This window comes from Strix aluco, chromosome 11, assembly GCF_031877795.1.
Source record: "Strix aluco isolate bStrAlu1 chromosome 11, bStrAlu1.hap1, whole genome shotgun sequence".
NCBI lineage: Eukaryota > Metazoa > Chordata > Aves > Strigiformes > Strigidae > Strix > Strix aluco.
In genome coordinates this window covers 22,540,455-22,564,642 of record NC_133941.1, presented here as the reverse complement: position 1 = coordinate 22,564,642, position 24,188 = coordinate 22,540,455, and the positions used below count along the sequence as shown (strand labels likewise).

Below are 24,188 nucleotides of genomic sequence, written 5' to 3'. Positions count from 1 at the left end.
TTCCTGTTAAAAACAAATTTACCATACTTGTATGAAAAGTACTTACAAATAAGCTTGTAATTAGGAACCTGTGATGTACAAAATCGTGTGGCCTCACACCAGAACAGAGAAACGTATCTTAGTATTTAAAGAGAGAGTGTGAAGCAGTTCAGTATCATACTAATTGCTTTAATGGATACTTCAGAGAGAATGATTTGTTTGTTTTTAATGGGTGGTTACACAGTTTCAGTGTACACTAGCAAAACTCTGGGTAATTTATCATTTTTAAGTTGAAAGCCAGCTGTATCAGAGGGAAAGGGATTAGTTTCCTGTCAACTTCCTTTTTGGAAAAAGCAATATGTGTGCACTGAAAATATTTCCAGCTTGGGTAAAGTATGTTTGAAAATACCTTTCGGGTAGAGTCATATTTTGATGGGCAAAGAAAGAGGACTTGCTTTCAGTTTTCCATGTTTCTAGAAACATTTTGAGAAACGTAAGGGGCTTTTTTCTCCTTCACTTTAAAAAAGTACACACTGTTCAAGCCAGGAGAGTCTTGCCAGTGTTAACCTTGATCTCTTCTGGCACTGCAGTCCGGTGGAGAACGAATTTCAGAAATCGCTCTGTACTTTGAACTGTTGAAGGGACTGCTGTGGTATGCGTATGCAGCAAGGGTCACAGCATTTCATTTCTGAGAGACAACAGGAGGGCTTTATTTTTTGTTTGTATCCATGTGGATGAAAGCAAAATAAGAAATACAGGGCGTGGCGGGAGCATGGAATTTTACTCCTTTAGAGTTTGGATGTACCTGTTCAGAAAACAAAAGGTAGGCGAAGTGCTGCAAATGCTTATATTCATGCCTGTGTGGAGTGTGGAACTAAGTCTTTAGTGTGATTTTAAAAAAAAGTAAAATTTTGTTTTTCAGTTAATGTGTACACAGGATGAGGCAGATAGTAAGGTTTTGTGTGAATCATGAAAGTGCATACCCTATTGCAATGTGAGAATGCCCTACTGTAAATATAAAACAAATTACTGTTAGTCATCAGTACTTCAGGATAAACCTTGACTAGGACTCAGTTTAAAATGTTTCCTATTGTGTACAACTCTTTTAATAGAAAGGTTTTTTTTCTTTCCATTATTCCTTAGCAATAACAGCATTCATGTGAAAATGAAGTGTTTTATTTGCCAGATAGCTCTTACTGTGTTTTCCCTACCTGAAACTACTTTGCTTTCATTAGCTAGAAACACCATCTCTTGGGATGCTTCACTACAAAGCATGCCAAAAGTATCCCATGGGAGCAATCTTTCACTAACAGAGAAATAAATGAGATTTCTCCTGTAGGTACTTTTTCCCAACTTTAGTTTCTAGAAACATAGTAGCTCACAAGATTCATTAAATCCCAAATCTCCAATGAGTAACATGAAAGTAATCCCTTTATGTCAAACTGTAATATAACAGTACGAAAGTATTGCTTTTATTTGTCAAAGCAAGGAAGGACACAAATAAGCATCTGTCATTTTGAAGCAGAATAACTCGGAAGTGAGCAGCTATATAAATGAAATTAAAAGTTTTCATTTATTTTACACAGTAGTTCTGAGTGACTTACTCAGGATGTTATCAGTAATAACTGTATAAAGTTAAATAATGCTTGAAGCGTCCATTCTCCTGTTTGACTCATGGTCTAAATATGACCTCTGCAACAGAAATAGAGACTTGCTTAGATTACAGTGAAAACTCTGGTGTTTGACATGAAAGCCACATTACTCTGTACTAACTGCATCTGAATTGGAACAAAATGTGCTGGTTGTCTACATAAAATGAAACTAAGCAAAACTATGCTGTTGCTGAGAGTTTTGGTATGCAATACTCACCTGAGGATTTTCCTGTCTTTTCATTCTGTCTAGTGTTGAGGGTGAAGCTCCAAGCAGTGAAACTGGCACGTCTTTGGATAGCCCATCCACTTACCATCAAGGACCTATAACACACAGTTCAGCTATAAGCCCAGACCATTACGATCATTCTGCTTACGGGCTGTATTCTGTCTCCCCTGGACAACAAAGATCTCGGAGGCCGAAACTTCAGCACTCAACATCCATACTGCGAAAACAAGCAGAGGAAGAAGCTATTAAAAGGTCAAGATCACTTTCCGAGAGCTATGAACTCTCTTCAGACCTACAAGATAAGCAGGTATTTGAGCTTTGTTACCTAATTTATGACAACAGCAACATGTCTGTAAGCTGGGAAAAATCTTTTCTAGCATCGCTTCAGTTGTGATGCTGAAAATACCTTTTTTTCCTGTGACCAACTTAGTTCAAAATAGTCATACGTCAGCATTTCTGAGGTTTCTGACTCTCTTTTTTCTGTGTTGTGGCGTCCCTGTGTCCCATACACCTTCCCCCCTTCCTGAAGAAAGGTGTAAAAGATGTGTTAATAGTGTTAAAAGTAAAAACAGTTCTATGAGGAATTGTGATTTCATGCTTGGGACAAAAGTACTAGAATGTAATAATGCAAAATGTTCTTCTAAGAAAATGAGTCATTTTGAAACCTGGATATCTTTGCTGTTGCTGAAAGAAAGAAAGAACTTATTGCAACTGATATTCTCTCATATCTGTGGGGTGGATTCAAGATCTTAATTGGTTTTACTCAGCTAGGCAAATCTCCCATATGCTTTACAAAGAACTGCGTAGAAGCTATGTACATGTTCAGAGCCTTTGTCCCTAAAAAGGCACTCCTGTAAGACAGTCAGCCTCAGCCATTCCTTTTAAGCTTTCCTCTGAATGTTGTCCTGTTTAAAAGATATTTATTGCTATATAAGTTCATATTTATCATTTGAAAGTGATGCTGTAATAGCTTAAGGTAAGCAAAATGCAGGATGCACTGGATTTCACTGATAGATGAACAGTAGCCAATACATCGAGGTGTTTTGGGGTTTTGGGGTTTTTTTGTTAGAGATCTTTCTTGCCCCAGAATATTTTGTTTACTGTGAATCATTGTGGTATATTGCATAGTCACTCCAACTTGGATGTTAACATGGCAAAAGTGGAAACAGGCAAAATTCTGCAGACAGGAAGTGAACTACTCCCGATTTTGGACCACACATTGGTAGTTGTTGAAATTTATAGGGACTAAGCCTCATTTGCCATCTGGTTGTTGTTCTGAAATTTCAGGTTGGAGAATCATATAATGTTGTTCCAGAGAGACCTGGAAGAACAGAGTTTGAGCTCTGATTTGAATCCAGTATTTGGGATAGCAAGTATGAGTTTAGCCTTTGTGCTCACCAAATTCTGTATTGGAGTGGGGACATATCAAGTTCCTGATTCTTGATCTAGATTATGCCAGCTCTGCTATTAAATTGGACCTCCTTGTGAGATCTAAAATGTTACTTCCTTTTCCACCTTTGGCAGTCATTTTTGCTGGTTGTCTCTTAAGGGATTGATATAGAGTGCAAGGCTTACTAAAGAGGTCTCCCGCACTGCAGATATTCCACAGAGCTTAATTCCATCTGTCTTTTTATGTCGGTTTGATAGAGAATGAGGACTGCAGATGTTATTTTGTATTTGCTCAGGGATTCCTACACAATAAAAAGTGACAATGATACATAAAGGAAGCTTTATATTGAAGAGTTGCTTATTGCTCTTGAAAACCTCTCATTGAAATCTCAGAAGATAGTTAAAAACTATTTAGGAAAATGTCCAAGGCTTTACCTAAAGGCAATGTGCATTAAATATTCATTAAAAAGGTGCATTAAATATGCATTAAAATTTATTAGAAATATTAGTCAGAAGTCTAGTACATCATGCAGGCAAACTCCAAAATTCTCTCAATTAAAATTCCCACCAAAACCCCCTAATTTGTGATAATCAGCGATGATGTTATTTTCTGTGTAAACCTGAAGGGCAACAGCCTGTTTGCAAGACTAAAGTCCAGGTAATTTATTTTATAGAATATTAGGTTTTGTTTTATTCTTTCACAACAGCTATGCTAGTTTTCTTTTCTTTAGGTTTGACATTTAATTTTGAGAGAACTAAACTGATAACACTTCATTTGTTTTGAGAGTAGTGCAACAAAATAATCTCTTACAGTTTATTTTATGTGCACGTGACCTACTGCATGATACAGATAGAAATAGTAGCGAATGTGTGGCAGCAGTGGGAGGGTTGTGAAGTTCTTAATAATTTTTTTAATCTTCAGAATGCCTTACAAGTAACCTCATAGCCTCTTTGATATGTGCAAATGTGGGGGTAATATAACCCCCATTTGGAGGTAAAAGGCTAAACAATCGTTTTAAAGACAAACTATAGAAAATTATGCAGAGATTTACAGATTCCCAGCTCAGAGATCAGTCACAGCTTTTTGAGCTTAATTAAGTTTCAAAATACAGTCAAAAGAACAAGTCCTTAGCAGTAATTCTGATCTGAGCCCATCTGAGAAGTCGGCCTCCTCTGTTTATGCCAATAACTGTGCATAATATTTTTTGCATCTAGAATTTTAAAAAAAATTTAAAAATCGGTGATTCACGTTTAAAAATACCAAGCCAAAACAGAGATCATCTTCAGTGTAGAAGGGGAATGGGAGCTGCTGAACCTGGCAATAGCACTGAAAGAAATACATTAACTACTCCCGAATAGCAGACATAATGTACTAGAAAATATGTTTTAGTAGCATTTGGTTCCTTCCATAGAAAAAAGATGAGCATCTGCACATCATTATCTGAACTTAACAATTACTTGGAGAGATCTCCAAAGTATGAGGGGGAGAGGTGGTGTGTGCACATGCATGTAACAGAAGTAATTAAAACGTGGTGTCTAATGAAAAAGGGTCCCTGGGTTTGCAAGCAAGGAGAAATGACTTTTGAATCATTGGATTATTATGAAAATTGCATGGACTTATAAAAAAATGCTGCCAGAAAAATGGTGGTTTTAATTGTAGTATTAAACGTATTAATTTGTCACGGGTGTTTTGTGTTTGTGAATAATATGGATCCAGCAAAGACTAATCAGAACAGAAATCAAATATTGGGGAAAAAATAGAAATAAAACTAGTTATTAATCTTGTTCAGTGCTTTTTAAATAAGCAATGCTTTTCATGTTTTGGAAGGAAAGGTTTGAAAATATCTAATGAGTATTCCAGATGAGTATTCCAGAAGTATTGACGTGTCATTTTCACTAGGTTAAATTGATAGCATTTATAATGTATTTATTTTGCATATTCATTCTGTTAATTGGAAACTCTGGCAATGTTGAGTGTAATTACAAGAATGAAAATAGATTTGAATTTGTATTTAGAAAGTCAGAAATATCTTCTTGGTTTGAGGAAGACAGTGTATGTGGATATTCTATCCGAGAAACCTCTCTGAGAGCGTACGGTCTGGGAGGCTCAGTTTTACTTTGATATCAGGCCTGGGTGAAACGATGCTACCTGGTTTTTATTCCCGTAGAAAGCGATGCATGCCTGGGAAAGTGGTGCCCACCCTTAGAATTTACTCCCAAAATTTGGCAGTTTGCGTTATACTTGGATTCTACTTCTCTGCAGTTGCCCCTATAGAGAAAGAATAACTACATTATGCTGCATTAGGGTGCTGTCTTGTCTGCTTTGATGCAGACACACCAATGCTAATGTGTGAAAACCAAAATTTGAACACACACACACACAAATAGCCAACACCTTAATTTTATATGACAGTATTCACATATATTTTTGTCTGTATTTTTATGGTGGAATTTTCAGATGACTATTTGGTTCACTATTTGTGCAGATGTTAGTCTGGAGCTTTGAGTTTTTACTTTCAAAAACAGTATACGCTTTGAAAAATGTCTGAAAATTAAAGTTGTTAAATGAATTATTTTTTTTTCTTATACTTTAACCTTGTTCTAACTTGCACCAAGTTACAAGTAATTGTGCTCACCCTTTCACAGGTGGAAATGCTAGAACGGAAATATGGAGGCCGTCTCATAACTAGACATGCTGCTCGTACTATACAAACAGCTTTTCGCCAGTATCAGATGAACAAAAATTTTGAGCGTCTTAGAAGTTCTATGTCTGAAAATCGTATGTCAAGACGCATTGTACTGTCCAATATGAGAATGCAGTTTTCCTTTGAAGGACCTGAGAAAGTCCACAGCTCTTACTTTGAAGGAAAACAAGTTTCTGTTACAAATGATGGGTCAAAGCTGGGATCTCTGGTACAGTCTGAATGTGGTGACCTTGGAGAGTCAGCTACAATGAAGTCTCCAGCAGCATCTACTGATTTTGCTGATGCTATAACAGAACTGGAGGATGCTTTTTCCAGGCAAGTGAAATCCCTTGCAGAATCCATTGATGATGCACTGAATTGCCGTAGTCTACATTCTGATGAAGTCCAGACTCCGGATCAAGTCAGAAGTCGTGAAATGGAAAGGGATAGTTGTGCTCAAACTAAACCAGCAATTCACAATGTGGATCACAGGAAGCTGGATGAGATGACAGCGTCATACAGTGATGTTACGTTATATATTGATGAGGAAGAGTTATCTCCACCTCTTCCACTTTCCCAGTCAGTAGACAGACCGTCCAGCACGGAATCTGATTTGAGGCTCCGGTCTGTGAACTCTTCTCAAGAGTACTGGTCCATGACCCACAAAGATGATAAGATAGACACTGATACGAGCTGCAGGAGTACCCCATCACTGGAATGTCAGGAACAGAGGATGAGAATGGATCATCTACCATTGCTAACTATAGAGCCACCCAGTGACAGTTCAGTGGACTTGAGTGACCGCTCAGAGAGAGGTTCATTAAAGAGACAAAATGCCTATGACCGAGGGATCACTAGTCAACAAGGAAGCCCAAAACACATCCCTCACAGTATTCCCGCCAAGATTATATCCAGAGAGGAACAGGAGGCAAGACACAGGGCTAGGCCTATAGATAGTCATTTAGCTATCAATGGCACAGCAAACAGGCAAAGCAAATCAGAGTCTGATTATTCTGATGGAGACAACGACAGCATCAACAGCACTTCCAACTCTAATGATACAATAAATTGCAGCTCAGAATCTTCTTCTAGAGACAGCCTAAGGGAGCAAACCTTGAGCAAACAAACATACCACAAAGAAACTCGCAACAGCTGGGATTCCCCTGCCTTCAGTAACGATGTTATCAGGAAGCGCCATTATAGGATTGGACTGAATCTTTTTAACAAGTAAGTACAGCATTTCCTCCTTTTTTCTTTGTGCTTGGTAGAAACATAGCCACTGAACCAGGAATATTTTTCTTGTATCAGATAAGTAAGACTGGTGTCTGATACTGACTTTTCAGTGAAAAAATAAGCTTCTCATGGTGACTGTTCATATTATAGAGTACTTACAGGCTGACATCTTCATAGTTACACAGCTTCGGGGGAAAAGAAAAAAATATAATTATGTGTACATATATGTTAGCAAACTATTGAAGAAGATGGATCAGATTCCTTTCTTGTTGAAAAATACAGTGGCTTAATCCTGATCCATTTTTGGTGTTATAACAAATTCAGATTTCTTCCTGCCCTAATCATGTAGGTATTGTAAAATTTGTCATATAGGAATTAGAAATAACAAGCAATGTAAGATGAGTTTCCTGTTTAACACAGGCAGGGCCTGGAATTTGTGAAGAAGATTTCATCAAGACTTTGATACTAAAAAATGATGCGCTGAATATTTTTATGCTAAACAAATATTATTTATCATAAAATTATCATAAAATTTGTATTTCTGCCTATGACTGTTAGTTTTCCCATGTATGGAGTTGCTTAAAATTTCTACAAAATAACTTCCTCAAGTTTCTTTGTTTTACTGAAATACTTTCTTCTTTGGACACACCCATGAGGCTCTAGAAAACCATGAATATTACGATAGAGGGTAACAAATAATATACTACTCTAAGCTCTGTATTCACATTATTGGAGTCACACAGTTCTCATTAGAACAATCATAATTTGAAGATAACAACAGCTAGGTGGATGGCATTAAAATTCCGAGGTTTTCTTCACTGCTTAGTTAATGCCTAGTGTGCCAATTTCCCTGTCCTAGAATGGGTATAATGTACTTAAAACTTTTCTGGTACTAGTGCTTATAAAGCTCCTTGGAACACTTAGATGAAAGATGCCGAGTGCCAGAATTTTTTCCTATTTTTCTTTAAAATACTGGTGGCAGTTCACAGTGTTTGTGTAAGTTTTGAAAATTTTGTACAGAGTACTTCAGGATTTCTCTATGAAAATTCTGTAGCTTCTGAAGAACTAACAGATATTTCAGTGTGCTGCCTTAGCCCTTGCTTCAGTCTCCTACAGCTTGAATGAGTTCAGCCCTCCTTTTCAGGTAGCAGTGCTGTGATTTGTTTTGTTTGGATTAATAGGTCAGTGGTTCATCATATAATAATATGTTGTAACGTTGCAGATAATTAAAGCATTTTGATGACATCACGTGAGGCTGTGCATTACAATACTAAGTATGGATCAGTCAGGTTTGGCTGTAAAAACTTCCAGGTTTGTTTTTTATCTTTGTGAAAAGGTAATAGGTCTTACGGAAGCTTTTAGCCAATTGGAATTATGTAAGTCATAGGATCTCTGCAGTTTTTACTGCTCGAGAAGTAGGCTGGGTAGGAAGGTATATCAATTTGCTCTTTTTAGAAGATTTTAAAACATTAATATCCTTGGTTGTGGCATGGGGAGGAAGGTGCTGGTACTGTTTGGCTGACATTTAAAAGACTTGGTGCTTGCTTGGTTTTTTGCACAGTAATTAAGCTGTAAGCAGTCAATGATCAGTGAACTTCAGGCTTGATAATACAGTCTTTTGAGTCAATTGCAGAAGGGTGTTAAAAAAAAAGGTGAATGGAAAAAGTGCTCAAGCAGCATGCAGCCCTGAATGGAAATTGTCAGATGCTTCTAGTGACATGCCATTTCACTAGGAGGCTGAAAGTGAAAAATAAACGTCAGGAACAGAGAAGAATAGCGACTGTTATTTGAAACACCTCTAAGTGGTCTTCCTGCATGGACTTGAACAGAGATAAACCTTTTCTACATGTTGGCTGGTTGTGAGAAGACTTGCAGTTTCTTAGCAGTGAGTTCTAGAAGATAGCACTGCGCAGAGCTCCAGGCAGCAGCTCTGTGCATCATCTTTTGCTGTGTGTGATTGTTTCATTCCCCCACCGCATTTTATCTCCAGTATTGATACAGAACTGAAGATTCTCATTACCTTCTGCTGAGTCACTCTGATTGTATTGATAGCTCAGACAGTCCCCGAGTATCCCCTGTATCTTGGTTCTGATTATGGCTCTTCAAGTCTGCAGACTGTGACATTTTCATTAATAGCCTTATTTCCCCTTTGCGCAACATCAGGTATTGAACCATCATAGAATGTGGTGGTGCATGAATCTGTAAACACTCTAGAAGAGGGAGCTGGAAAACTTCCAGAGTTTTATTCTTTAAAAAGTTCAGAAGGAGACTCAAGAGTGTATCGGGTGGGATCACAAATTGCGTTTTGTGAGTTAAGTGCAGGGATAGAGACTGTGTTCAGGCACTCGCCAGGATTTACAAGTGTTGGTTTCTTCAAGATGAAGAATCCTTTTTCCTTTTAGATATGTGCTGTGCAGGTGCATTAGTTTCAAATAACTTGAGAGCATTATGCTCATTGTTCTCAGCACAGGAGTGTGTCATAGCATCTTGTGTGTCCAAAAGTTTTCTGAAAAGAAAGCCACATCCTAGATGTGTTTCCTTGGTGAAGGCTGCGGTGCCACATGCAGAACAGCGTGAGGGAGGATTGCCCAGCCTGGTTAGACACGGGCCAGGAAGGGGGTCTGCAGGTCAGATGGACTTTTTGCAAATCAGTCCCATCTTTGCAGTTTCTCTCTCATCACATGGCAAAAATGCAACCGCCCAGCATCTCATATGGGCAAGAGTCTGCCTATGCATTCAGTTCTGTGTTGCAAACTGCTTGTGCTTCCCATCGTGTGACCAGATGGACACCCACGATGGGATGGGATACATTTTTTTTTAGTCTACTCTCCAGTGTTCAAGTCAGTGCAGCAGAATCATTTCGATGCCTTTTGGCCATGTGATCTTCCATGACACATTTATGTGTAAGAAGCCTTGGCAGCGAGCTCCTGAGAGGATGTGTGCTCCACCCATGCAGAAGGACTGTGTGCAGAACTGAAAGCGGCTTTGAAGTTACCTATTATAAGAAGTCAAGTTTTTTTTTCAAATGTCTGTGTCTACCAGAGGAAATTTTAAGGATGTCTTTTACAAGAAGTTCGTGTTAATTTCATTGCATCTTTGAAATCTTCCTTGCAAATTAAGATCCCAAACCTTAATTAACAAATAATCATATCATTTCTTTCTGGTACATGAAGCTTGGCTGAAATGCAAAGAATTTAGAACCCTAAAGAAGTGCACAAATTGTAGTAGAGTAAATACTTCTGCTTTGTTCACTAGGAGTGTTGAAAGAATTAAGTTTTTAAAAGCGTGGAAAGTCACTATCCTCACAGTTGAAATTTCAACAGATGCTTTATAGTTTTTCTGGCTTCTCTATTACAATAATAATTTTCAGAAGCCAAAGTGCAGTTTTCTTACCAGAGGCCCTTTACTAAAATAGCCGATTATGAGTGGAGTAAAAGTTGAGCACAACTGGTGGTCTAGTTCACTTAATCACTATTACGTGCAAAACATTAGTGGCACAAAGATCCTTGGAGAATGGAGAACACAGGACAGTAGAGAAAAAAAAAGTAGGTAATTGAAAACCATTTTTCTAGAAATTTTATCACTTGATCATAAAATTCGTTTCAAACTATAACTTGGCACTCAGTTTGGAACCTTAGTTTTGATTAAAGAAGTATCCACTTTTTTAAAGATATTTTGTGGTATCCTCTATACTAGAACATAAAGTATTGCCCAAATGGAATGATTTCTGCCAAAGAAATTGCAACTAAGTAACAGCTTCTGTACATCCTCCTATTTTTGAATGGCAGTAGTGATTTCACCCTGTCAATAGGCTGTCAGATTGTGTGTTACCATTCATTGCCTCCCTGAAGGAAGGATTGCAGGTGCATGCCCAGAGTGCAAGGGCTCCCAGGGAAGCGTGGTGAAGCCAGCTGTGTTGAATTAGGCATTTTCTTCAGTGTAGTTTGAAAGGGATGTAGTCTGGGAGAAATTACACTGGAAACCATTCCTCCCTTACAGGCAGAAGGAAAACACTACCTAGAAAGGTTTATTTTGCAGGCTCCAAACACTGCCAATGCAAATCCAGCCTTTGAGACTGGTTTGCTTATAAACAAGGCTTCAAGAGGCCTTTTGACTGCTGCTTTAAAAAAAAAAAAAAAAAAGGAAGGGGGGAAAAAAAAAAGAAGGAGGGGAAAAAAAAGTAAAAAGGGCTGTGATTTTATTCTCGTGTTTGTTTTGACTGCAGGCTGGAAATACCAGGTTTACCAGTTATTGCAGCCCAATGTGGTAGGATTTTCAGGTTCCATTCTGCTACTGGTGCACTGATGGTTCTAACAGATTAAATAGGACCAAATAGTTTAATCTCATAGTCTGAGGAAACGTGTCCTGCCCTTGGGTCAGCTTTGCAGACTGTAATTCTCTGCAGAGCTGTGCGTGTGTAGGAGGAAGTATATTGCTGTATTCCCCTCTCTTGTGCCACTGTGACGGTGGCAGTAACTGCAGCTCCTTGCCAGGTATTTGTGGCTCCCAGGTATGTTTGTTGACAACACTGCCCTCAGTTTCTGTCCCCTCGAACTGCAGTGACACATCCAACTGGGCCATGTCAATTAGAGTAGTGTAGTGATTATTCAGCATTCTCTTGGGCGACACTTTCTGTATTAATAAAGTATTTTCAGCAAAAATTGGACAACATTGGAGTGGTTTAAACATTTGATGCAACTGTGCCTAGTATTGTAAAATATGGGAGATAAAAGTTTGCGTTTCTCAGACTCATTTTTTAATCTAGCAGAGACTAGAGTCATATTTAGTATCTCCTTTGGGATATCAGATATTGGAAGACACTGTTAAATGTCCTCTCATCTGGCAGTGCTCCTATGGCATTGTGATTTCTTGCCATGGGAGCCAGTCTTGCTGGTGCTAGTGCCAATTTCTGATATTGCTGATGAAGAGAGACTGTGAAGTACAGCTCGTAGGCCATTTCCACCATGCTGCTCTGCTTTTTATGCTGAGGCGTAATTTTATTGAGGGCTCTTCTTGTGTAGTGTTTTGTTGAAGGTTTTATGGCCTAATCTTACATGTACATCTTGGAGGTAAATGAACATAACACAACTTAACATTGTTAGAACAGAGGCTAGGCTATAAATATTTTTACAATAAGTTTTCCCAGATGCCTTTCACCCCTCACCCCCCCTTTTTTGTCCGCTTGCTTTCTGGAAAGGTTAGTGACAGATGGAAAACTGTTCCCCATGTGTCCTCAGTCCATTATAGCATACTGTTTTGAAGAGTTTTCTGTAGTTTCCTTTATAACGGGCTATTACCAAGGTTCCCACTATTCCAAAGTTCTCTCAAAGGATTTATTGACAGAGCTAAAAAGGCATGAGTATCTGTTTGCATTATGCAGTGATGTATCATGTTTTGACCTGTAAGCCCTGAAAGCCCTACTGGCTTCATTTATTGCATGAGGGGAATGATTTTATTCAGAATTTTAAAATCTTTATTGATATGAATTGGATACTAATTCCAGGAGCAGACTTTTTTAAACATGTCTAGATTCCTTGGAATGTTAATTTAAGTATTTCTTTATTTTATTAAGCAGGTATGAGAAGAATTTGCTGAGTGCTGGTGGGATTATACCAAATACAAAATTGCAAATTACAATTTCTAGAGAAATTCTTGTTGGAAGTCTGAGGCACACGATAATAATAATTGTGAGAAGGCACATTTTTCATTTTCCATGAAAGCAGTTTTAACTGCTCAACAGAGGTATATGGTTTTCATCATTTACGCGTAGGTAGAGATTGAAGGTAATTTGGATTCCTAAGTACTGCTATGTTCAGAAAGTACTGCAAACTTTTTCTTCAAAGTTGCTAGATGTTACTAAGTTTTGCAAGTAGCCATTAGTTTAAATATTGTAATAAGTGTAATAATCTGATGTTCCTCCATTTACACCAGTCACACACCTAATGGATTTCACTTAAGATGCTGAACATACTTTCTTTATTGCTTTTAGTTGAGTCTCACAGCATCCATTCAGCATTCGAGTATGTGGTCTGAAAACATGTACTTTTAGACTGTCCCCCTTAGAATTTTAAGTTGAAAGCTTATTGGAAACATTTCTAATGATTTGAGACTTTGTAAGTGCAGATTGAGTAGGAGGGAGAAGGTGTAAATCAAACTAAGTTGGTTTTCTTTACCTTTGAATTAATTCTTTTATTTTGTCAGCTGATCTTGAATATCTTTGCAAATTGTATATCTTCTGTGATTTTTTGGAATGATTCAATAGAAAGAGGAAAGGGGAGACAAGATGCTTGTTCAGGATTTCGCAACAGAGCCATTTGGCATCCTCGTGTATATGGTGAGAGGGACTTTACTGTTGTTACAACATCTGGACTGCAGATTACTCAGCCACAGACAGTTCCAACAAAAATTAAAATCAAAGCACTCCATGTAGCTTGTCCTCTAACATGCCGAGGAGTTAGTAAGAAGAGAAGAATGTTCTTAGTATGACTCTCATTATTTCTGAAAACATTTAGTCCTAAGTGAGAACACCCAAAGAAAAAAAAAAAGCTCTGTGTGTTTTGCTTTGTTCTGTGCATGTTTTATCTTTTCTCCCTGAGGACCCATTTTTTTTTCCTTTTTTTCCCAAATGGGTGCTTTGATTAGCGTACATTATGTCCTGCCCATAAAAAACAGCTGAAATGTATTACTGTGGATTCAACCAATAGTAGATTTAAGCACCGGTTTCAAATATGGGCACAAGGATTCCCTTCATTGCCATTAAAAGGGAGTATAAACTTTACCAAATGTTGAAAGCAAATCTAGCTTTGGAAAGGCTGCGCTGTGACCAGCAGTAACTGTGTGCGAGTGTCCCTGGAACCGGGAAAGAGCCATTACCTCATCCTCTGCCGCCAGCACCGCCTGCCCTTACGCATTCTGGGCACACGTCTCCCTCCCGCTGCTACGTGCCAGGAATCGGTAACTGGTTTGCTCTAACAATGCCTGGGTGCGTGCTCAGGATACAGTCGGTTATTAGAAAATGACCCTATGAATGGAGGAATTCGGCTGGGTGAGCAGCTCCCAGACAAGCATCTGATATGATTCTGGATGCCAGAATTTTAATTCCTTCCCCCCCCAAATCCCCAAATCTCAAGTGACCAAATTTTGAGGGTGAAAAATGTGACCAGCTGCCTTTGCAGGCATACAGAGGACAGTTTGAATAGGGAGTTGGGAAGGCTGCATAGGAATCCTGGGAAGAAGAGTTAAGGAAAATGGAAAGGGGGCACCGACTCCTTCCTCTTTTTTAACAACTCACATCTACCTACTGACTGGGGTTTGGTGGATCTCTAAATGAAAAATCTGGAGATCTTTAAACAGTATTTTTGCACTGCTAATCTAAAAGGTACCCCATTTAAAGTAAATGGGATTGTCAGTGTTTCCCATTTGCAGTCAGCAGAGTTGCAAGAATTAAAGCTGAAGTGCTTCTGTTATGTGTAACTGGGGTGAGGGTGTGGAAAGAGAATTTAGGGCAGGGACACTAGAAAACGTTAAGACAGGGACTGTTCCTCAATTTCAAGGGCATAGTCATCTTAATGTCTCATTCCTGACTACAGTTGCATAAACATGAAAGCAATTTTTAGTCCTGGCAAATAGTTCTGAGCGAGCTGGCAGGTTTTTCATGTATCTTGTCTGAAAGTGGAGTATATTTGCTCTGCTGGCAGCTACAAACTCCTTTCCCTGCTCTTTGGGAAATGCAGAGATGCAGTGGGGTCAGAGGAGGTGAGAAAATCCTCATAGAGTGAGTTGGTCCATTTATTTAACTAAAATATTTCCTTCTTTCTTACAAGGAATGAAGGAGCAGGGAAAAAAAAAAAAGCAGGCTGTCCACTGCCAAGACAGGGAATAATGAGGAGCTACAAAATCTGCTATAACATGATGACTCAGGATTGTTTTTACTAACAAGGACATGTCCAGCTACTGCACTGCAACCGCTTGGGGTGTGCCTTATGATTCTCTTCACTGTGCTAACTGCTTTGTTCCTCAAGGCTGATGCTTCTCATACAGAAAAATCCTATTTCTGAAATAGCTTTAAACTTTCTCTTTCCTCCTTTATTAGAATAACCCAGACTTTCTCCTTGGGCCTTTTGGCTGCCTTTTATACACTTTTTATGGTTTTGTAATCGGCTCTGATTCAGGCAATAGTTTTCAGACAAGCCTAAGCATTCAGTAGCAGTAATAATGTTTAATGTATAATTTCCTAGCACTTTACTAGGAAATGGTGACATAAAGAAACTCATTGATCAGACAGAAAGAAATGGTAGAACTGTTTAGGTCAGTTACCCAATTTTATGAAAACAGAACAGAGTTTCCTCTCTTTATTTTACTTCCCCACCAAACAGACCTAGGCACTGAGATCACTTCCTAGTAAATTCTTTTGTTAGTGACATGAGTATAAATTAACTTTCACTGAATGGAGGTTACTCCAGGTAATTGGTGTAATTACAAGCGAGCTGTGACCTTCATGTCGCTGGGGGTAGTTTTTTGGTTCGGTTCTGAATGAACCTGAGAAGATTAACGTACCATAATGTAGTGAGGAGACGTGATCTCCACTGTGGGGAAAACCGTAGGGCTCCTGCCCAAACAAATCTATCCATTTCCACGAGATGCAGAGAAGATGTCAGAAAAATGCTGTTTCTTGGCTTATTTTCCTGACCCAGGGACTCTTTCTTGGAATTACCAAAAGATGCAATTTACACCTAGTTCTTCTTTCTCTTCATTAAACAGTTGTACAACCTGAGAAAGACAGGCTTCCCAGTCAGTTTCTCTAATTTTCTTCCTTTCAGTCCCTTTCTTGCCTTGCTGCATAGCCGAGTGAACTCTGGCAAGTTGTTTTGGCACTAGTTTTGGTAGTATTTTAAGGATATTGGGTTTTTTCTTTTTTCCCAGAAGGTTTAAAATAGACATAGCGATTCTCTTAGCTTCATTGAGGCAGCAGTAGGATATTCAGCAAATGCAAAGGATGAAGTACAACCATAGAAACAAAATTTAGCTGTGTGCCAGACTAAGGAGAATGTTACTGCCAACTTGGCTATTTAAAGAAGCTTCTTAAATTATTCTAGAAGTCATCTGAGATTCTTGCTATTAAAAAAGCCATCCCTGGATTTTAATGTTAAACTAATGCTTAGTTTTGTGGTAACTGTAAGTATTTTCAAAATGGAGTCTCTAGTATCAAAGGCAAGGAAGGTATTTTTTTTTTAACAGAGGGCTGGCATCATAGTTGCATTAAATTCTCCACCCCCAACTTGAAAAGATTTCTTTGGCAGCAGCACTGTGAACTGTTTGCAGTGTTGACAGCTTCTAAGAAATGTTTGTAGTTCTGGTCTGCTTGTTTTCTAGATTCTCTCAGCTTATGGTCCTTTCAGTCTAGCACACGTGTGTGTGCTTAAACATAGACAAGAAACCAAGAAATATAGATGTGCCTTCAAAAATACTGCAGTTCTTTCTAGCTGTTTCACCAAGCTTCCCCCTTTCAGTCAGGCTAGCTTCATCTCCCTTGTCTCAGACAGCTGTAAGAACAGTACAGTTATTTACATTGTGTGATGAAATCCCTAGTTTACCTCAAAAGATATTTTAGGCATTGCTGGGTGTTGGAAATCTAGACTGGGGCAAGCTGCTTTCTGTGCTCATTTGTTTATTAATGCTTCCATTTTACACCTCTGTTATTGTCTGAGCAGCTAAAAGGAAATACACAGATTTAATGTGGGTTTGGATGCTTGTAAGCTTTACATGTTTAGCAAGTCAGAAATAGGGAAGGCTTTATACACCTTTGTACTGTGGTTTTGTTGAATGTTTCTTTTTGAGGTAGTGCTTGCTATTCTCTTCTCCTGTTGGCCAGCGTGGACGTAGGCCCTTTATCCACACTGTTGGCTTGGTTAGTACAATTGATTGTGCAGCTATGGGGGCAGCTTGACTGGATTTAAAAAACAAACCAAAACCACCACAAAAAAAACCCACCAAAAAAAACCCCACAAACACAAAACAACAAACCCCCTTTTTCTCCTAGTTTAGTTTCAGGAAGTCCTAAACCAGCAATAGGAATGAGAGAAGAGACTGATGCCAGTGCTGGCACTGCCACTGAAGTGCTCACCTAACTACAGCACTTGGGTTTAATGTGTTTGTTTTGCAGTAAGACTGGCTGTACCAGTAAGTCTGGTAGATAACAGTAAATGCTAAGTTTGTGTTGATCTCTTTTTGGCCATCTAGAATCTGACTAAAAGCTCTTCCTCTACCAAATTCACTTTTCAAACTCATTGCAGTGTTTTTGTAAAAATAGTAGTTCCTACAATTTGAAAGATAACATTTTGAATATCCAGGTAATACAAAGCCGTATTTCCCAGGTACCACTGAGCTTTGGAATCTAGTGTTACCTTATGTCCAACAACAGCATAAGGTGGTGTGTTTCTAACTGTGTTTCCTTTTGTGGCTTAAACAGCCATCTGTGTGTCTGTCCCTGCTCCCACCCTACCTGCTGGGTTGGGTAAGCTCAGCTGCTGACAGCTTTGCTGTGAAGGAACTTGGGAAGTCAGTTGGCAGGTGCTGTTCTCCATCCCCTCTTCAAAGGAGGAGCTGTTTCTGACTGGGGCTTCCCTGCTTTCTCAAACTGGCTGCTCTTGAGCACCTCTGAAAGCAGAATTCAAGCAGAGGGAAGGTCAAGCCAAGGACTGGTATTATGTGATTTTGACAGTCCATATTTAGTAATTCATGGAGCTTTAGGGCTGTTTTTTTCCGCAGGCAATCCAGATTTTCTGCAACAGCTAGTTGGTGATTATCTTTGCAGGTTGATGATACTCTCACGTGGTGTAAATGATTGTAAAAACATGTATCCTAAGGTTGTCTGTCAGGGGTTCCTCCAACCAGGTGAAAATTAATTGAGACAAATAATGACACATTCAGAATTATAGATGTCTAAATCACTGTTCTCTTTACTAATTTGCTTACAACAATAAAAGTATTAGAAATGCAGTATTTTTCTAAAGATACTGTGCTGCTTATACACATGCATGTTTTAGTCTAATGAAAAAAAAAAATCTTCCCCCCTCCCCTATATATTCCTAACTTGGATAAGGAACACTTTTCTCAGGAATGTGACAACTTTTATATTATTACCCTCTTTATTGTTGTTCTTTTCTACCCCATACTCCAAAGGTGAGCTCATTCTTAGGAGAGCCTCCTACCTCACTTACATTAGCAAAACTCCTAAACATACTGCCCTTTTTGTGACATTTCCAGATTCAACCTGCATAGCTGTTAAAGGAAAAAAACCCAACTCCTCCTCAGCTTCACAAGCTATAAACCTCCAACAAACCACCACTCTAAGGAGATCTACACAAATGTCAGCAAGCTATAGGAACTTCCACTGAATTTATGCTTTCAGTACTGCATGTAGAACTTGCTGAGTAAATAAGCCATCTCCTTCTAGTTAGTATTACGTCTAGGAAGGAAAGGCGTAATACTGACTAGAGGAAACAACAGTGATGTGCAGGGATTTACTATTGTCTTGGCTTTTGAGGGAATGGGTTCTTAGGGACGTTGGGGTTTGGGGTTTTTTGCCCTGTGTTTTTTTAAGTGTTGTCTGTGTGTGATTTTGCACTCTTCATTCCTGCAATTTGCCTCCTCTTAAAGATCTTCCAAAGAAGATCTGCTGCTTCTTTGGAAGAATTGCAAAGAATTGCATTCTTGCAATTTGCTTCCTCTTCCAAAAATTGCTGCAGGATCCAACCTGTCTTCAGAAACACACAAAGACATTTTTACTGGGTATGACCAGTACTCTTTAAGTGTGCTTATTAAAATACACTGTTTTGACCTGTTATTTTGAAGTTTACATTACTTTCTCCATCGATGTTTTTCCTCTAAAAGCCACCTTAAACCATCGTAAAGATCTTGTTATTAATCCATTTCTGGCAAATTCCTTAGCCCTTTATGCAACATCTGAGAATCTTATGTAAATATGGTTTTCCACATCTTTTTGCATTGACTGATGTTGGGTTTTTTTCTTTTGGTAGGTTCCTTTTGTTTTCGTTGGGTTTGTTTTTGTGGGGTTTTTTTTGAGATAAAAGAAATTTTTAAGCTTTATTCTGGAAGCAATCCTGTAAATATGAAAAGTTCTCTAAACGTGTATTATCAGCTATGTAAGGTTCTAGCTTTAGAGGGTGTATTTTGGTATTAGTTAATGTATTAAAATCTGAAAATAAATGCTCTGCTTATGCAGCTTCCACGATTGCTATTTATAGACTTCTCATCTTTCCTGTTGTTGGTAGGTGTAATTAACAAGCCATCACTGGGAATTTTCCTAATCACAAAAGACTCTTAGTTGTTAAGTACAAAATGGTCTACTCTCAATTCTGAGTAGGCAGAAATGAGGATAGCTTATGTCAGATGGCCCATCTCATGTTAAATCCATGACCCTTTCATGTCCCACTCTCTTCTGCATCCAGTCACACACTTTAGGAAAATTAGGGTTTGATGAAAGTTTGCCCAATTTAAAACAGCAGTTTTGCCAGCAGTAGAATCCCTGTTTGCTCGTGTTGTCTTTTAAAACCTGCCCTCCCAGAAACACGGTCAGCCACCTGGTATTTTTTGCCCTTCATTGGGAAGGCACAAATGAGTTTCCAGTAGATTGCTGATAGTTAACACCACAACCTCCATGTCCACTCGGTGCATTTAAGAGGCAATTCCTTCATACGAGTAATATTTGAGATTTGTGATGTTGGTTGAGGATGACTTAAATTTCTACGAATCTCCTTAGTTCTTCAGTTGCTCTGAGTTTGAAAAGAGGGAAAATATTGCTTCTGTTTAAAGACAGAGAGGGAAGACACCCTTGTGTACCTTTTTCTCTTAACCTATTTTTAGCTTCACAGCTTTATTGGAAGTACTTCAGAACGCTCTTGTAAAGTCACAGTTTTCTATTAAGTACTTTTCCTGTTGAATAAGATAAGGTCACACCTGGTGTGGGGGTGGGAGAGAGCCTACAACAGCAATTAAACCCCCTGAACGTCTTTAGCTTGCAAAGTGATTAAAAAAAAACAAAAAGGAGATTGTTCTTCCAGTAAGCTGATAAACCTTAGTTCATGTTAAATTCAATTTCTTGGTCAAGAATTCTGAATGAATTCAGGTTTCAGATCATCAAAAATAGAAATATGAAGAAATTTTGCCGGCAAGCTGGACTTCCAGAACAAAATTAGCATTTCTGAGCTGAATGACAAGCGAGGGAGATACCCGTTGGATAAGAAAAGTTTTATTGCTCTAATATTTAGTGCTCACATTTAGCCACAGAAACTTATTTTATTTAGAACTTCATTTGTACACATTCCCATAGAACCCTTAACCTTCAGAGTTCTCCTGTAAGCCAAATAGTATTCATTTTGGTAATAGGAAAACTGAAAACGTTGTAGGCTGCCTTGCTCTAATAACTACACAGTGGTACCGGCTGCCTCTGGCTACTTGTCCTTTATGCAGTCCTTCAGAATATACCCTATTTAGACTGTCATTACTTGGGGTGAGGTACCAGAAGCCCACCTGAAGCTATAGGTCTGTCCTTTAGAACAGTTGTCCGGCTAATGCTTGCTCTAAGAAATCCCGTTGTAGTGGTGACTATGGGAACCTTCAAAGAAAGAGCAAAGTAATATTACAGAAAGTTACAGTTCTCATCTCAACAGGTAGTAGAAATTCTCTAGAGAAGCCCTTTAATTCTTGAGTTCTTTATTTTTAGCAGTAGCTCTGTACCAGCTTAGTCTGGGTGCTTGACTGTTGACTGGGGTCAACCCACAAGTAGCTCTTCAGTTGAGGTCAGTCATATCCTCTAGGTTTACAGCTGTTTTTCTAGAGCAGAACAACAAGGTTAACAGTTTTTAGAGGACAGATTTCAGAATTCATATTCATGTCATATTTGACACAGGTTTATTGATCTCTAGTTGGCAAATTCAGTGGGTAGGGTCATGAATTAGAAAGAAAGTTTCTTCACTGTGGAAATGACTCTTATAGGTTTGTTACTCTGAAGTTTATGCCACTGCTACCACAGTTCAATTTATCAAATAGGGAAGGAGTAGTCTTTATTCTTACAGTTCAGAGTTTTCAGGTACTATTTTCATGTTGTTACAGTTCAGAGTTTACACTGCTTCCATGTTACAACTTCTGTAACAAACAGGACTACTATCAAATAACCCCAGACTGCAAAACGTCCTGATGCTTCACTTCAGCGTGGGGGTGGTAAGAATTCAAGTCGTGGTTTAGTACAAGTAATGATCCAGCATTTTCTGTATTTCAAGAAAAGGTGATCTTTGGATCAAGTTGTGCTTTTTGATACTGTTCTTTGTTTTCCATTTTGCCAGTTACTGGAGAGGAACTCTTCAGGGTTTGTATCGCTCTGGATTTTATGGACAAATGTAGCTCACTAACAAGGGGGATGGAGAAAACTATTCCTGCTTTTGTTGGATGCTGTGAATTTAAATTCAGAAAGATTAAGAATTCTGAAATACAACTCAAAAGCATATGAATGTAGCAGTTACGTTACAAGAAAATGGGTACTTTTTGAGTATGAAAGAGATTAATTTTACAAGATTGTTTTTAGAAGATGACCGTATGTGTAATCTTATTTCAGATGAAAAGAGCCACAAAGCCTGATGCAAGAAATTGAGATTTGAGAACTCCCTTTTGATTAAATTATATCTATTCCTCTGATCTATCTAACTCTTAATAGGGTATTAAGTGTATAATAGTGTAATGTAAAAGAGTAGGAGAACTGAATGTTGATCTGTTTAGTAATGTTATTTGCAATTAAAAACCCCGAGGAAGGGTTATGGTTGTACAATCAACCTTGCATAAAAATAGTACGGTCACCTTGACCTTTGAAATTGATTTTGCTTGTCTTAAAGAAAATATCTTTCAGGTCATTCAGCATGCTGCAAATCATTCACTCTTACAGGTGGACATTATATTATAATTCCTTACAAAATAAAGATTATGATGAAATTACTGGTTCTATAAAGATTTCCCTTTAATATCTTTAAAAGAAATTATGGTTGTCCATTGTGTCACAGTGCTGGAAGACGCAGTGCACAATGTGCTGTGAGGGGAATTTTACATCACTTTAAAATATAAGCAGCATTTGCCTTTATAAGCAGTAGATTTTATTGCCAGAAATCAGTTCAATCCCTAACCCTCCTCCCCAACACAAGCTTCTTAATACGTTAAAATGAGTAGCTTTGGCTTGCTTTGTTTTGAGATCTGAAGATGTCTACAGCTAAATGTGAAGGTGACACACGGAGAGATGTAAAATACTCTAGAAACTATGAAGGTGCTTGTCTGAGGGAGAGAAATCTGGGGCAATGGGTGTGTTAAAGGACAAGGACAAAAAAAACCAAAACAGCTCTAAATTAACTGGGAGCTCCACTATTGTTAATTGCTTCTTTTTGCATGAATGAGTTTATTTTTTTCCCTTGTTTTTTTATTCTCATCTTGCAAGTTATATCTCTTCAGATGTTTTTGTTCAATAAATGTAACTTTTAACAGCAGGGGGGTGGGAGGTCCGGGGTGTTCTTTGTTTCTTGTTTGTCATTGGCAGCTTTTTAATTCAGTTTCTGGAAGGTACAGCTCTCCCAGCCACAGGAGCATTTAGTAGCTGCTGTTGGGCTTGTCTTTTGCATTGACAAGTGTTTTGACTTTCATGCCTGAAGCTGCTTGCATATAAAGCTTCTCTCTGGAAGGGTTATGGAGCAGGGAAATGTGTAATAACATGCAAAGATGTGTTTCAAAGCTAATAAGCTACTAACACTGAACGGTATGTTCTACGGGATGGTTACATTATCATGAAACTGTAGTAACCCATACTAGTAGTATGTTAGTCAAAAGTGATTGGCATAATTATTGTAACATTTTAATCAGATGCCTTCAGGTCCAATGGAAGAAAATTAATAGTTTTGCATTTTTGTTTTTTCTCAGAAAACCTGAAAAAGGAGTCCAGTACCTAATTGAGCGAGGTTTTGTACCTGACACTCCAGTCGGTGTTGCCCACTTTCTCCTGCAAAGGAAGGGTCTCAGCAGACAGATGATTGGAGAATTTTTGGGAAATCGGCAAAAACAGTTCAACCGGGATGTCTTAGAGTGAGTATTGTGTGTGGGGAGGAGGTAAGCGTATGTTCAGGTAAGATGTTTCATCAAGCTAGAGGTAGTAATGATCTCTGAATGGTTTGTGCTTATCTCTGGATCTTGTTCTGAAGGAAGAGGAAAACAGACTCTAAGGGTTAAGAAGGAAAACATGCACTCTGCAAATATTTATTTCTTTGCTTTCCAGCCAAGTTACTGTTTTTGTTATTGATCCAGCAACATACTTACAAGGATTTATATTCCCTGTAGTCATGTACGTTTACTCTAAATTTATGTTTTAATTTTATCAGCATTAAGAGTGTGTTATTTCAAAGTCTTTTTCCTTCCTCGGGCTCTCTAATAATTTACTGAATGAAACAAAATTATATTATATGCAACATAAGGCTTCATCAGTAACAGAACATGAAAATAATTATTACAGCCAAATGGCTCAGATGTTAGATAAACAGGGATTTCAGCGTGTACAGGCATATGCTGACAAGGTCTATACAAACTGTTCTTTTCCAAAAGATTAGATAAACAAAAAGTGGTTTAAAACCCAAAGAAATTCAAAGCAGAAAATTAGACTTTTAGCAGCTTGGTCATAAATTTCTAAACCTTATATACAGAGCAGACCAAAAAAGAAGTTGCTTTATTTTAAGAGGGTGTTCATTTAAAATGTGTTTTTCTGGGGCTTTTTTTTTTTTTTTTTGGTATCTATTGTGCTGACCTGTAGACATGAATACATCTTAGTTCAGTTTTGTTCAAGGAATTGTATAAAAAATTTTGTTAGATGTTTAACAAAACTGCTGAGAATGAAAGCAAAAAAACCCACATCTTGCCTGTTAAGGAAGACTAGGAAGAATTCTCACCGTGGATTTTAACCAGAGTATAATAAAAGCTGTGCTG

General features: G+C 38.3%; 1 protein-coding gene across 21 annotated transcripts in view; it reads left to right on the top strand.

Annotated features, from left to right (window-relative positions):
• IQSEC1 (IQ motif and Sec7 domain ArfGEF 1) overlaps window positions 1-24,188 on the top strand; it is a 357,026-nt gene that overhangs the window by 303,008 nt on the left and 29,830 nt on the right. For all 21 annotated transcript variants that reach the window (XM_074836701.1, XM_074836683.1, XM_074836685.1 and 18 more), the window contains 3 exons: window positions 1,882-2,164; window positions 5,893-7,157; window positions 23,136-23,297. In XM_074836701.1, coding sequence (XP_074692802.1) covers window positions 1,882-2,164; window positions 5,893-7,157; window positions 23,136-23,297 — 1,710 coding nt within the window. The remainder of the gene's footprint in view (window positions 1-1,881; window positions 2,165-5,892; window positions 7,158-23,135; window positions 23,298-24,188) is intronic.